Source organism: Camelina sativa, chromosome 20 (genome assembly GCF_000633955.1).
Source record: "Camelina sativa cultivar DH55 chromosome 20, Cs, whole genome shotgun sequence".
Lineage (NCBI taxonomy): Eukaryota > Viridiplantae > Streptophyta > Magnoliopsida > Brassicales > Brassicaceae > Camelina > Camelina sativa.
The window spans coordinates 17,930,509-17,943,092 of record NC_025704.1 but is presented as its reverse complement, the minus strand read 5'-3'; the positions used below and the strand labels follow the sequence as shown (position 1 = coordinate 17,943,092).

Genomic DNA, 12,584 nt, shown 5'->3' with positions numbered 1-12,584 from the left:
TCTCTCTCTCTCTCTCTCTCTCTCTCTCTCTCTCTCTCTCTCTCTCTCTCTATGCTGCGTTAACCGAGTTAATTCCATATCAGTTTTTTTAACTTAATACTCTCTCTCTCTCTCTCTCTCTCTCTCTCTCTCTCACTCACTCACTCTCTCTCTCTCTCTCACTCTCTCTCTCTCTCTCTCACTCACTCACTCACTCTCACTCACTCACTCTCTCTCTCTCACTCACTCTCTCTCTCACTCACTCTCTCTCTCTCTCTCTCACTCACTCACTCACTCACTCTCTCACTCACTCTCTCACTCTCTCACTCACTCACTCACACTCTCTCTCTCTCTCTCTCTCTCTCTCTCTCTCTCTCTCTCTCTCTCTCTCTCTCTCTCATTACATATAGAATGATGTTTTGGAGTATATAGTTAATAGGGTGATTAATGAGTACTCGAACACAAGTAATAAAAAAACAAATACTCAGGGTAGGTTAGAAACTTGGAACAGTACCGTCTTTGCGATGCATGGAAATAGACAGTTTGACATGTGTTTAGTAAGATCTTTGGTACCATCGCTGTCTCAACTTAAATATATTGCACCCCAAAATTTAAAGAGTATGAGACTGATCGTCACAGTGTCGCTGTATAAGACTACTTTCGGCGACCAATCGCAAGAATTAATGGAATCAGCTAACTTTAATCATTTCAATTCCTTTTTTTTTTTTTTGGTTTTTTGACAATTGTAATCTTTTTTGGCAACAACTTTTATATTATCTTGATGAAAACAGTTCAGTCACCGGAAACATATATCTTTAACCCCGTTTCCTTTGTTTTCGTCGGCTTTTATATTTTTTGCTGTTGCATTCAGTCGTCGTCTACGACACGGTGCTGCGCTACATATGCCCTACACTGACTATATATGAAGTGTAAATGAATTATTCTTATAAAAATGAACAAACACATATATATATATATATATTATTTTATGAACTAACATGGTTAAGAAGAAAGGGAAAAATAATATCACCAAATTTTACTCTAACCAACATGGTATTTTCTTTTAGATTGATATGATTATCTAGCAATATTTAACCAAAATTAAAAGATTGAAAAAAGAAAAAAAGATGCATTATAAGTTTATAACGGTTGTGTAATTAGAAAATAAAAATGAACAAGTTGGAGTTAAACAAAAGAAGCAATAGCATTATAACGGTTGTGTAATTAGCAAGTTGGAGTTAAACAATACTACTAGAGTACTAGTTATAATAAAAATAACTTGCTGTTGAGTGTTGACCCTCGTCCCTCGAGGCCTCGACTGCTGATCCATTGCTAACTCTGTCAGTACAGCATAGATGCTCATTTCCAAATCCGGACCTTTTTTTTCAGAGAAAGTACTTTTTTGATTCGTTCAAATTAAAACCAAGTATAAAGAGGACAAGGATTCAAAGAACATAGAAGGGCATTCCCCAATGCCACAAAATTAAATCTTAAGGTACATTTTTCCACCAACAAATCGATGGATGACAAGATGACCACTTTCAAAAGACGAGGTGACGTTGATGAAGGAGTTGTAAGAGAAGCGATATAACATTACGGTAATGTCATTACCTAATGACTACTATATATATTGTAAACCCTCACATCTCATACAATTAAGGATTCTAATCTCATAGGAGTCAGGGCCATGATTCTCGCCGAAGAGCTACTTGAAGTAGAGCATACGCCAAGCTAAATGGCCAAGCTAAGGATCTTCCATGACCACAACCAAACCTTCGACAATTTGGAAGGAAACACAGGAAACAAAGATTTGTTCATTCTTTCTAGTATTAGTTCTATGGTTTTTTTCTTTTTTGTTTTCTTCTGTTCTGTCACATGTCTATAAAACATGTATAGATTTTAGCTAGGATAATTCAGATTGATATTTTGATCCATGTAACATAGTAATATACACTCAACAATCAAAGGTAAAGGCAACACATCATTGGTCATGCATTTATAGACATACTTCTCCGACAAAATTAAAATCATCAAAGTAAGTTTGGTTGTCCATGAAGTTAAACCACTCATCGTACTCATTGTTAGGACAAAATGTAGGTGAGGTTGTATCAGCCATCTGTCTCCACAAATCGGATACTCTGTTTGCGTCTTCAAATCCGCATGGTATATCCTGTTGAGGATATTGATCAAATGATTGTGATTTGGTTGCCTCCTGAGTCACTCCGCCCGTGGTTGAGATGTGAGTTTGGTCGTTGTTATGAAGAAGAGACTCTAGAGGAGATAACATATCGTTGTTCTGAAGAAACTCAGAAGTTATATCATCAAAGTCATCATGGTCGAGCAAGAATTGGATCTCGTCGAGTTCATTAACCTCATGAATCTCTGGTTTTGTGTGCATACACTGGTCTTGGGGATGTGACCAAGTAGCTGAGTCATGGTTGTCCTTTAACTCCGAATGCACTTCTTCGTGAGCTCCTTCACAGTTCTTGTTATGATGATCTTCTGCTTTTGTGCTTTGGTCATGAGTGCTAGAGATGGATGAAGAAGAAGAAGATGGAGTACTACTGAGTCGTTTCTTGAGATGAGTGTTCCAAATGTTCTTGATCTCGTTGTCGGTTCTTCCGGGCAAGAAGGAGGCTATCTTTGACCACCTGATCATATATATCAATTAGTCTCTCTCTATATACTATTGTCTAATATAAGTATATTATAAGGAAATATAATGAGATGAGTAGGGATATATATGAGTACAAACTTGTTTCCAAGGGTTTGGTGATAGTGAATGATAGCATCTTCCTCCTCTTTGCTAAAGTTGCCTCGCTTCACGTCCGGTCTCAAATAGTTTATCCATCTCAGTCGGCAACTCTTCCCACATCTCATCAATCCTATATATATACATATATATATCATTCATTTTATCCCTTACTTAGTTACTGAAAACTATATAGTAGTAATACTATTACTGAAACATGCATGAATAAAAAATACTAACCAGCAAGCTTGGGAAGAGATCTCCAATTCTGATGGCCATGTTTTTGGATAAAGGTGATGAGAGTGAGATCTTCTTGAGGGCTCCATGGCCCTCTCTTCACTTTGTTCTTGTCGCAGCATGGTGCTCTTCCTTTCCCCATTCTCAATAACAACAGTTATTTCTCTTAAGCTACCTTCACTTTGTGATCTTTCTGTTACTCTGTAAATGCAATTGTCATGTTTTTTATTATCATCCGGAGCTCCTATATATATCATATAACCTGGTCCTTTACGTCAGATGTTCTATAATTATTAATTAGAGATTAGATTTTCCACTCCATTCAATTAAAAAAAAAAAACTTATTTGAGCCTTGACCTTGAGGCACTTCACTCGCATAGAGAGCCCAAAACTCCAAAAGCATGGAACGTACGGAAGATAACGGCAATTTAACTGTTGTGTATTGTGATTAACCTCAATTTTGGTTTTAGTTATATGTCGGTGTACAGATTACAATGTCCTTTAATTATTAGTGTTTTTTCCTTGTTTTTTTTTCCTTGATTCATTGATGAGTCACGGGAAAATATGTATATTAGCTTGAGCAACATGACGGAAATAGTTAAATTGTTTTAACCTTTCTGAATTATTCAGTTTAAAATTATTTTATACAAAAAGATTTTCGACTTTTCTATTTTGTATTCATCGATGACGGCAATACTTTAGATTTTGATATAAAGGAGCATTGTAAACTGTTTGCAGATAGATGTTTGTGTCTGTGTAAAAGGCCACAAGGGCCATGCCACAAACAAACGTAGCACCAATTGGAGTAATGAATAAATATTTATTCCTAATTGATTTATAGTATCAGTTTGTTTATTGTTTATTAATCATGGCACTTTTATTATTTGACATTTAGTTCAGAATGAGAATTTAATAATCCTTTTCTTTAGCTTATTAATTCATTTATTTATTTTTATTACTGTATTTCTTTAAAACTCAACCCACATTATCATCACCATCATCATATATTCGAAATTTAGGTTATATGTATATATATATATATATATGTTTACACTTTCTGCTCTTTGCTATGAAGTTTTAATACAAATTTACTTTCATGTTGGTAAATGTGTATATGGATAATAATATAACTGCTCATCAGGGTCTTAAATAAAGGGATTTTTGCTAGATCTACCACATTTGATATAAAGCTTTTCTAATCTACCACAATCACAAACCCTTTTCCATTCTACCACAAGAAACATTGCAAATGACATAAATACCCATATGTTTATTAGGTGGAAATATAAAAAAATGTGTAATTTATATGACAAAAACACACACTCAACATGTGATAGACCATGCGGACATAGTACAGCTTCTGCTTCTGACTTAGCATTTATTGCATCATTTGACTGAATTGGCAATTAATGTGGATAAAAGAAAGCATCACTGGGTAAAAGAAAAGAGATGTTAATACATAAAATAAGAATAAATGGATTAAAAAGAAGAGAGACAAAGAGAGAGATTTGTGGATATAAATTGTGAGAGATATTAATTTTGATGTTGTATGTGCCAACAATTTAATAAGAGTTGTGGACAATATAATTCACTAAAATTTCCTTGTAACTATGAAGCATGTGGAGGACAATATGACATATGTAGTAGATATGTTCATTGGTTGACAAGTGGGCCTGGACATAAAATAGACTGTAGACATAAAAGTATACTGGAGACAACTACTTAATTGGTTGTCAAGTGATTGTGGACAAATAAGTATTGTGTGGACAAGTAATTGATTGGTTAACATCTGTGTGTGGACATAAAAACAGACTGTAGACATGTTCATTGGTTGACAAGTGTGTGGATATACTGAAAATGCAAAGAACGTATATGTTAAAAATTGATAAATTGAATTACATAACAAAAGGATAGCTTAGAGGACATTTTGAAACTACTAATGGACAAACTGAAACAGTTGTCCATTAAACATTGAATGTCTACAACTGACAACATCTTGTCCTAAAATAATTGTCTATTAAATGGTATTACGGAGTTCTCGAAGTGAAACAATATCTCCATGTAGAAATCTCTCATACAGCCGAGCACGAAGATCATATGATGAAGTCTCCGTCTCCATTTGCACCACGCCGAACGGTACTCCGGAGAACAGCTTCCGCGATCTCTGTGTTCTGACGACACAAAGCATCTTGCAGAGGATTCCAACCAGAGGCGTTCTGGAGAGTTACATCAGCCCCGCCGCAAAAACGTCATCGGCGTGAGACAGAAAGGAACGTCACGGCGGTCTAGGACGGCGGAGATTCACTCCACGACTTGATCTTGGCTTACTAAGTCAGAACCATTGTAGATTTGTTCCGGTTCGGTTAGTTTAAGCAATAACGAAACAAGAAGAAAAAAATAAGAGTTTTTCGTTTTAATTAAAAATTGGGCACAGAAAATGAAAAGACAACACAACAATATAAAACACGATAAAGGAGAAAAAAAAAGAAAAAGAATATATCTCATTTAGAAAACAAAAAGATAAAGAATCAAATATCATGAGGGTTAATTTCGTCATTTTACTTGTGACTTGTGGTATTTGCTGAAAGAAGTACACAAATGTGGTAGATCCCACAAGTTTGGTTTCATAATGTGGTACATTTGTTAAAAAACTCTTAAATAAATAACAATATTACATTTCAACTTCTCCTGTTTGAGCTCTCTCGCCCGGTTCCCGAGGAAACCCTTCTCACTCACTGTTCCCCCACCCTGCTTAGTTTCCTCGCTGTTGCCGCTGGTCGGTCGGTGCCTCGCCGACTAGCTTCTGGTCTCCAATGGGTAAGAGGAAGAAGCCTCGCCCGCTAGCTTCCTTTCTGCGCACTCACCGGGATGCGTCTCGTTCCTCTGCTTCAGTCAAGGTTGCAAAGTCAAATCCGGTTCGTCCTGTTTCAGTTGCCGAGTTTGTGTTGCCCTCCCCTGTTGATGCGTCTTCCCCGGTTCCCCCGGTGCAGCCAACGGCAGTTTCGTGCCCTCCCAGCGCACTCCCAGATCTAGATCTGGATCGGCAGCAGACTATCGGCTCTGTGCCCAATTCGTCCCCAGCTTCCGTATCTGCTCCTCTGACAGTTGCTGCTGGCTTTGCTTCTGTTACGGCTACTGCGTCCCCAGCTTCAGCTCCTGAGGGAGATGCGACTGTCTCGACAAGTTCTTCTCCTGTAGCGGTAGCTACATGCAATACCTCTCCATCTCTCAGTGCTCCTAGTGATGGCACTGCGTCTCGTATGGACAAGGCATCCGCTAAGCCGCGTTCGTATGCAAGTGTAGCTAGCCCGGGAGGGGGTTTGTCGAAGATAGGTACCCCTGCTACCCATGTCTGTGGAGTTCCTTTTGTCCTAATCCCAGATTAGAATATTGCCGCTACCAAGGAAGAGTTCAAGGACTACATCTTCGCTCAGTTTCACGGCCCTCCCCCGGACATGGGTTGAATTATTGGAGTTATCAATGCCCTCTGGGCTCGTTCGGGGCCTCGAATATTTGTCCATCGCATTGGTCATGGGACTTTCCTCTTGAGGACTCCCAACCCCAGACTCGAGCAATACTCTTGAGTCGAAACCTATGGAATATTGCGGGTCACCCAATGTTTGTGGCACCATGGTCTCCAGACTTCACCCCGGAAAAGCCTCCGTTGACTAAAGCGCAGGTAATTGTGGAGTTTAGAGGGATACCATACCTCCTCTTCAACGATGAAAGTCTATCTCGTATAGCTTCGGCTGTGGGTGATTCGAAGGCCTTGCACCCTGAAACTGCGAGAAAAGAAATTTTTGAGGTTGCTAAGATCCTGGTGGAAGTTAATCTTCTGCAAGAACTCCCATCCAAGATTATATCTGGGTATAGTGATGGCAGGGAATTTCAGGTTGACGTTAACTACCCGTGGCTCCCCCCCAAATGCAGCTCATGTGGTGAGTTCGGGCACTTGTCTCCACGATGTCCTAAACCGCATCCCAACTCAGACCTGCCCAAGCATCCCCCAAGGTCCAAGAGCAGGGATTCTCGTCGACCAGATGCTCGTCGAAGGTCAAAGAGCAAGGGGCCACGTCAGGGTAGAGTTGTCGCTCGCTCTAAGAGTCTCCCTTCGCCGAGACAAGAGGCCGAAGTATCTCCTCAGCAGGCCACGGTTGTTCCCCCCTCTCGGTCAATCTCTTCCCAACCTAATTCTTCTACTCAGGAAACGCCAGGATCATTCCCATCTATCCCTGTTTCAGAGTCAGGTGATGACAGACCCTTTTTCTTGGTAAATCAGAAGCATAGCAGCCGCAAGGCTGCGACTGCCTAATCCTGTATATTAAGTATGTTTTTTGGATGGAACATTAGAGGCCTTAATAGCCATCGTAGGCAACGTTTTACTAAGAGTTGGATTAATATCCACAAGCCTCTTTTTGGAGCTTTTTTGGAAACCAAAGTGCAACATAGTCATTCAGGGAGAGTACATAAAGCAATCCCTAGAGGATGGAAGTTTTTTTGGTAACTTTGACAGTCACAATACAGCGAGAATTGTGATTGTGTAGGATCCAAGGTTATCTGTGGTAATATACAAAGTCTCAGCTCAAGTCATTACTTGTGGTATCTTCTCTTTGGCAGACAACATCAATCTCACAGTGTCCTTCGTGTATGGGTTTAATCATGTGGAAGAACGAGTCACACTCTGGGACGAGTTAGTCTTCCTGCACTCCTCCACTCCACTTTCTCGAAGTCCTTGGGCAGTTGTAGGTGACTTCAACCAGATACTGAGGAGTGAACACAACTCCGCTTTTCCCTCTGCGGATATTGATCTTCATGGAGTCAGTAATTTTCAGCTAGCGCTTCAAGATTCAAATCTCTTTGAAGCTCCAGCCAAAGATCTTCCCTTCACCTGGTGGAACCATAGGGAATCGGATCCTGTCTCCAAACGTATTGATCACGCCCTCGTCAATGAGCATTGGGCAAGGTTGTTCCCAGATGCTTTTGCAGAGTTCTTGGAACCTGGTCAATCTGACCATGCTCCCTGTCTGTTCACAGTTCCTATCCTGCAGCACGCGCGTACCAGACCTTTCAAGTTCTACAGCCAAGTCACAGATCACCCAGACTATTCTGATTAGGTTGAGACGCATTAGACTCCAACTTCTGTTATTGGCTCCAATCAGTTCAAGCTTGCTCGTGCCTTAAAACTTCTAAAGCCTTGCTTGCGGAGACTGAATAGGAATCATTGCAGTGGGATCTCAACTCGGGTCAAGGAAAAGGCTGATGAGGTCGCTGAGCTTCAGAGGAGGTTGCTAAATTCTCCAAATGTTCCACTAGCAAGAGAGGAGAACGTAGCTATTGAGGAATGGAATAAGCTGCTTACTGCAGAGGAGAAGTTCTATATGCAGAAGTCTAGAATTCAGTGGCTTCATTTAGGGGATAAGAACTCCTCGTTTTTTCATAAGGTCGTGATCCAGAGGAACACGCAGAATCATATCCACTTCTTCTCCGACGCAAATGGTAGAAAAGTCTCTTCTCCCTCTGAGATGAAATCACATGCGGTAGAGTATTTCAAGTCTGTTTTAGGTTCCACGACTCTCCCCTCGTCTCCTGTTACTCTTGAGTTCTTACAGGATCTACTCCCATTCAGATGCTCAGCTTCCCAAGAAGAGGATTTGTTGAGTGAGGTTACAGACGAGGAGGTTCGTAATACCCTATTCGCCATGCCATTGAACAAGTCCCCTGGGCCAGATGGCTACCCCGCTGAGTTCTTCCGATCAGCCTGGCCTATAGTCGGTAAGGACCTTATACTAGCCGTCCAAGAATTCTTCAGGAATGGCCGGCTTCTTAAAGACTTGAACGCAACTGTAATTACCCTTATCCCTAAAACACCAGAGGCCTCTGTGTTGTCTGAGTTCCGACCTATCAGTTGCTGCAATTTGGTGTACAAGCTCATATCAAAGATTCTGGCAAACCGCCTGAAGCCCATTCTCATGCAATGCATCTCACCGAACCAGGCTGCTTTTCTCAGTGGTTGCAGCATAGGAGACAATGTCCTCCTAGCAACGGAACTCATTCGGCACTACGAACGTGGTGCATGTAGTAAGAGCTCCCTCCTCAAGGTTGACATCCGGAAGGCATTTGATACTGTATGCTGGGATTTCGTTCTTAAGATCCTTGAGGCTCTGAACTTTCCTCCTCTCTTCTGCTCTTGGATCAAGGAATGCATCTCTACGCCTAAGTTCTCCATCACTATTAATAGGGAGTTAGCAGGTTATTTCAAAGGAGACAAAGGATTGAGACAAGGGGATTGTATCTCTCCCTACCTGTTCATCGTGGTTATGGAGGTTCTCTCGAAGATGCTTGATGCAGGATTAGTTAAAGGCAAGTTCTCTGCACACCCGTTGTGAATTTCTCCTCGACTGACCCATCTATCATTTGCAGATGACCTTCTCATTTTCTCTGACGGCTCCATCTCCTCTTTACGAGGAATAGCTGAAATCCTGCATCAGTTCCACGCATTCTCCGGCCAGGAAATGAACCCTGATAAGTCAGATCTCTTCCTTGGGGGCTTCTCTGAAGTGGAGGCTGCAGCGATATCTACCTCCATCGGCATCAGACTTGGTACTTCCCCAACTAGGTACCTGGGTCTCCCTTTAAGCCCGACAAAACTATCCTTGGCCACCCTTCAACCTTTCATCCAGAAGATCACAAGCAAGTTACACTCTTGGACGTCCCAGTACCTGTCTTATGCCGGGAAAGTTCGTCTAATTGTCTCTGTCATTTATGGAAAGGTGAATTTTTGGAGCCAAGTCTTTGTGCTCCCCAAGGGTTTCTATAAAACTGTTGACTCTCTTTGTGCCGCATTTCTGTGGAAAAATGCGACCTCCTCTGCAAAAGGAGCAAGAGTTTCTTGGGCGGATATCTGCAAGCCTAAGAGTGAGGGAGGTTTGGGTGTAAGGCCTTTGGAGGAGTTTGCTACGGTTTTTAGATTGAAGCAAGTTTGGTACTTATTTACCAACTCCGGTTCTCTCTGGGTACGCTGGTTAGATCACAATGTCTTTGGTCGTAGGAGCTACTGGCTTATGGAAACCTCTCCGCGGCTCTCTTGGACTGTCAGAAAGATGTTGGAGTTAAAACCCTTATTTAAAAAGTATGCCCGCTGTCAGGTGCGAAACGGGAGGAAAGCTTTGTTCTGGTTTGATTCTTGGACCACCCTGGCCCCCTAATTGACCTCTTTGGAACCTCGGGGCCAAGGGAATTGCGTATTCACCGTGATGCAACAGTCTGGGATGCCACAAGGGATGGACAGTGGCACCTACCTCATGCTCGGTCCCCACAAGCAGAGCAGCTCCACACGTGCTTATTCTCTATCAATCCTCCGTCACAATCAAGAGGATCTGACTGGTATCAATGGAGGAATTCGTCAGGTTCCTTCTTGGAAAAATTCTCCTGCAAAGGTACCTGGCTACAAATCCGTGAGCCCTCCCCTGTTGTCTCGTGGTACAAAGTAGTCTGGTTCAAAGAGGCTGTCCCTAGATTCTCCTTCATTCACTGGCTGGCAACATTACGCAGACTTAGTACAAGAGATCGACTGCGTCAATGGGGAATGAATGTCCCTCCTCAATGTGTGCTCTGTTCTTCAGGTTTGGACTCCCATGACCATTTGTTCTTCGAGTGTGACTACTCGAGAGCACTATGGGTGGGGCTTGCGGGGAGGGTTCGAGCTCACCCTCCTACCTCCCTCCAAGCCGCCGCTCCATGGGTCATGGCTACTCCATCCACACCCCACATTTCACGAGTAAGATTCTTCAACTCCTCCTACAAGTCATAGTTTATATGATCTGGAATGAGAGAAACCGCAGGATTTTCTCTGCTGAACCTTCTTCGATTGGCTTTGTTAAGACCCAAATCGATCGAACTATGCGCAGCTGTCTCATCTCCTTCTCGCCGGAGGCTACAGACGCTACCATCTCTCTCCTTAAATATTACTTTGGTTGTATTTATAGCCCACTCTAAGTGTGGTAAAGCTCATCTTTTGTAAGGAAAAGGAAAAAAAAAAAAAAACTTCTTATTGTTGTTCCATCGCTCTCTCTGTTAAGAGCTCGGTCATTATTTTTTTGGTTTCATTGTAAAATGTAACCTTTTTTATTTGGTATAAATTTAACATTTCACCAAAAAAAAAAAAAAAAAAAAACTGTCATCAGCATTTCAGTTCATTTCAGTTCATGGTTTAAATGATATACATTTACAAGTTCATGGTTTAAATGACATATATTTACAAGTTCATGGTTTAAATGGCCTGTATTTAAAAGTTCATGGTTTAAATGACACTTTTTGAATTAAAACTTCCATTAAAACGACGTCGTTTTGTTAGTAACAGAGTGATTAACGGCATAGTAACGTCTGTTTGTAGGTCAATTATCGGATTTAACGTCATGTCTTTTTTGGCCTGGTCAACGAAACTTCATGTTTAAAAAAGCTAGTCAACGAAAATTGATGTTTTAAATGGCGTACAACAAAGTTCATATTTTAAATAGCCAAAATTTGAAAGTTCATGATTTTAATGACATTTTTCCCAATATATATATGTATAATATGTTAGAGAAATTAATTGTCAGGTACTCTGTCCTCGCCTCGAACATGCTCCTATATTTTATATACACACTAATATCTGCTGTTTAAAGCAGATCCCTCTTCCTGAGATTTGAAATTTATTTATCTAAAGTATCTACGACTACGATCAATGAGCATGATCATCTGTGGAACTCAAAGTTTCTTATAAAAGAAACATCAAAAAAGTAAACCAAAACGAAATTAAGAGTAAATGATGATGATTAATTGGTAGGTCGTGTTTAATTAAAAAAAATGATGATGATTAATTCATATATCAATGCTTTCTATAAATTAAAATATGGCATGGCATATGGCATGGCTAAGACTTCAAACCCACGCCAATAGGCTTCGATGTGAGATTGCGCCAAAAACCTATCGATCATCCGTATTCCGTATAAAATCTAATTTATTTTAAACACGTAAGTATGCAATTTTATATCGGTCTAATGCATGCATGATATACTAAAATAGGAATACCATCCTCTATTTTGGTTAGACAAGCAAGACTCTCAAGACTTTTAACTCTCTTTTTTTATATAGTGAGGTTAAATAATGTGTTATGAGGTAATCTTCTTAGCAAATAAAGTTACTAATAAAATGTGTGCAAGTACGAATACTCCATGCCTCCCATTCCCAACTTCCAATCAAATCCAGCATGGTACTTCGTTTGTACGTACGCATATATATACAAGTACAGAAATATTTATAAAATACATATGAAGGGTCCTATATTATACAATACACATACATATGAAATAAAATACTCATAAAAGAGCTTGGACATAAGGTAAAGTTTTAAAACGTGACGTTAAGATGTGGGTCAAAGATAAATAAAAAACATAAACTTGAAACTTGTAGTGATTGGCGCCAACATCATACAATCGTATACAAGATAAACAAGTTTGTTCTTTGGAGGGGTCAACATGTATGAATAAAAAATAGGAAATTAAGAGCTTGTGAGAAAACTGTGTTTAGCACTTCTTCCTCGCGACGTCGTGTTACTTGTACAATTCTATGCGTGTCT

The 12,584-nt window shown here is 40.4% G+C and overlaps 1 protein-coding gene across 1 annotated transcript; it reads right to left on the bottom strand.

Moving 5' to 3' along the window:
• On the bottom strand, positions 1,976 to 3,149 carry LOC104771113 (myb-related protein Myb4-like). Its single transcript, XM_010495585.2, has 3 exons — positions 2,972 to 3,149; positions 2,735 to 2,864; positions 1,976 to 2,630 (listed from the first exon to the last, which is right to left on the bottom strand). The coding sequence occupies exons 1-3, from the start codon at positions 3,108 to 3,110 to the stop codon at positions 1,976 to 1,978; spliced, it is 924 nt and encodes a 307-aa protein (XP_010493887.1). The 5' UTR covers positions 3,111 to 3,149.

Excerpts from the sequence above, each read along its gene's own strand:
- LOC104771113 (XM_010495585.2), bottom strand. The coding sequence starts at position 3,110 with ATGGGGAAAGGAAGAGCACCATGCTGCGACAAGAACAAAGTGAAGAGA. Across the intron at positions 2,865-2,971 it reads ATCTCTTCCCAAGCTTGCTG|GATTGATGAGATGTGGGAAG; the intron begins GTTAGTATTTTT and ends GTATATATATAG. Across the intron at positions 2,631-2,734 it reads CACCAAACCCTTGGAAACAA|GTGGTCAAAGATAGCCTCCT; the intron begins GTTTGTACTCAT and ends ATATATGATCAG.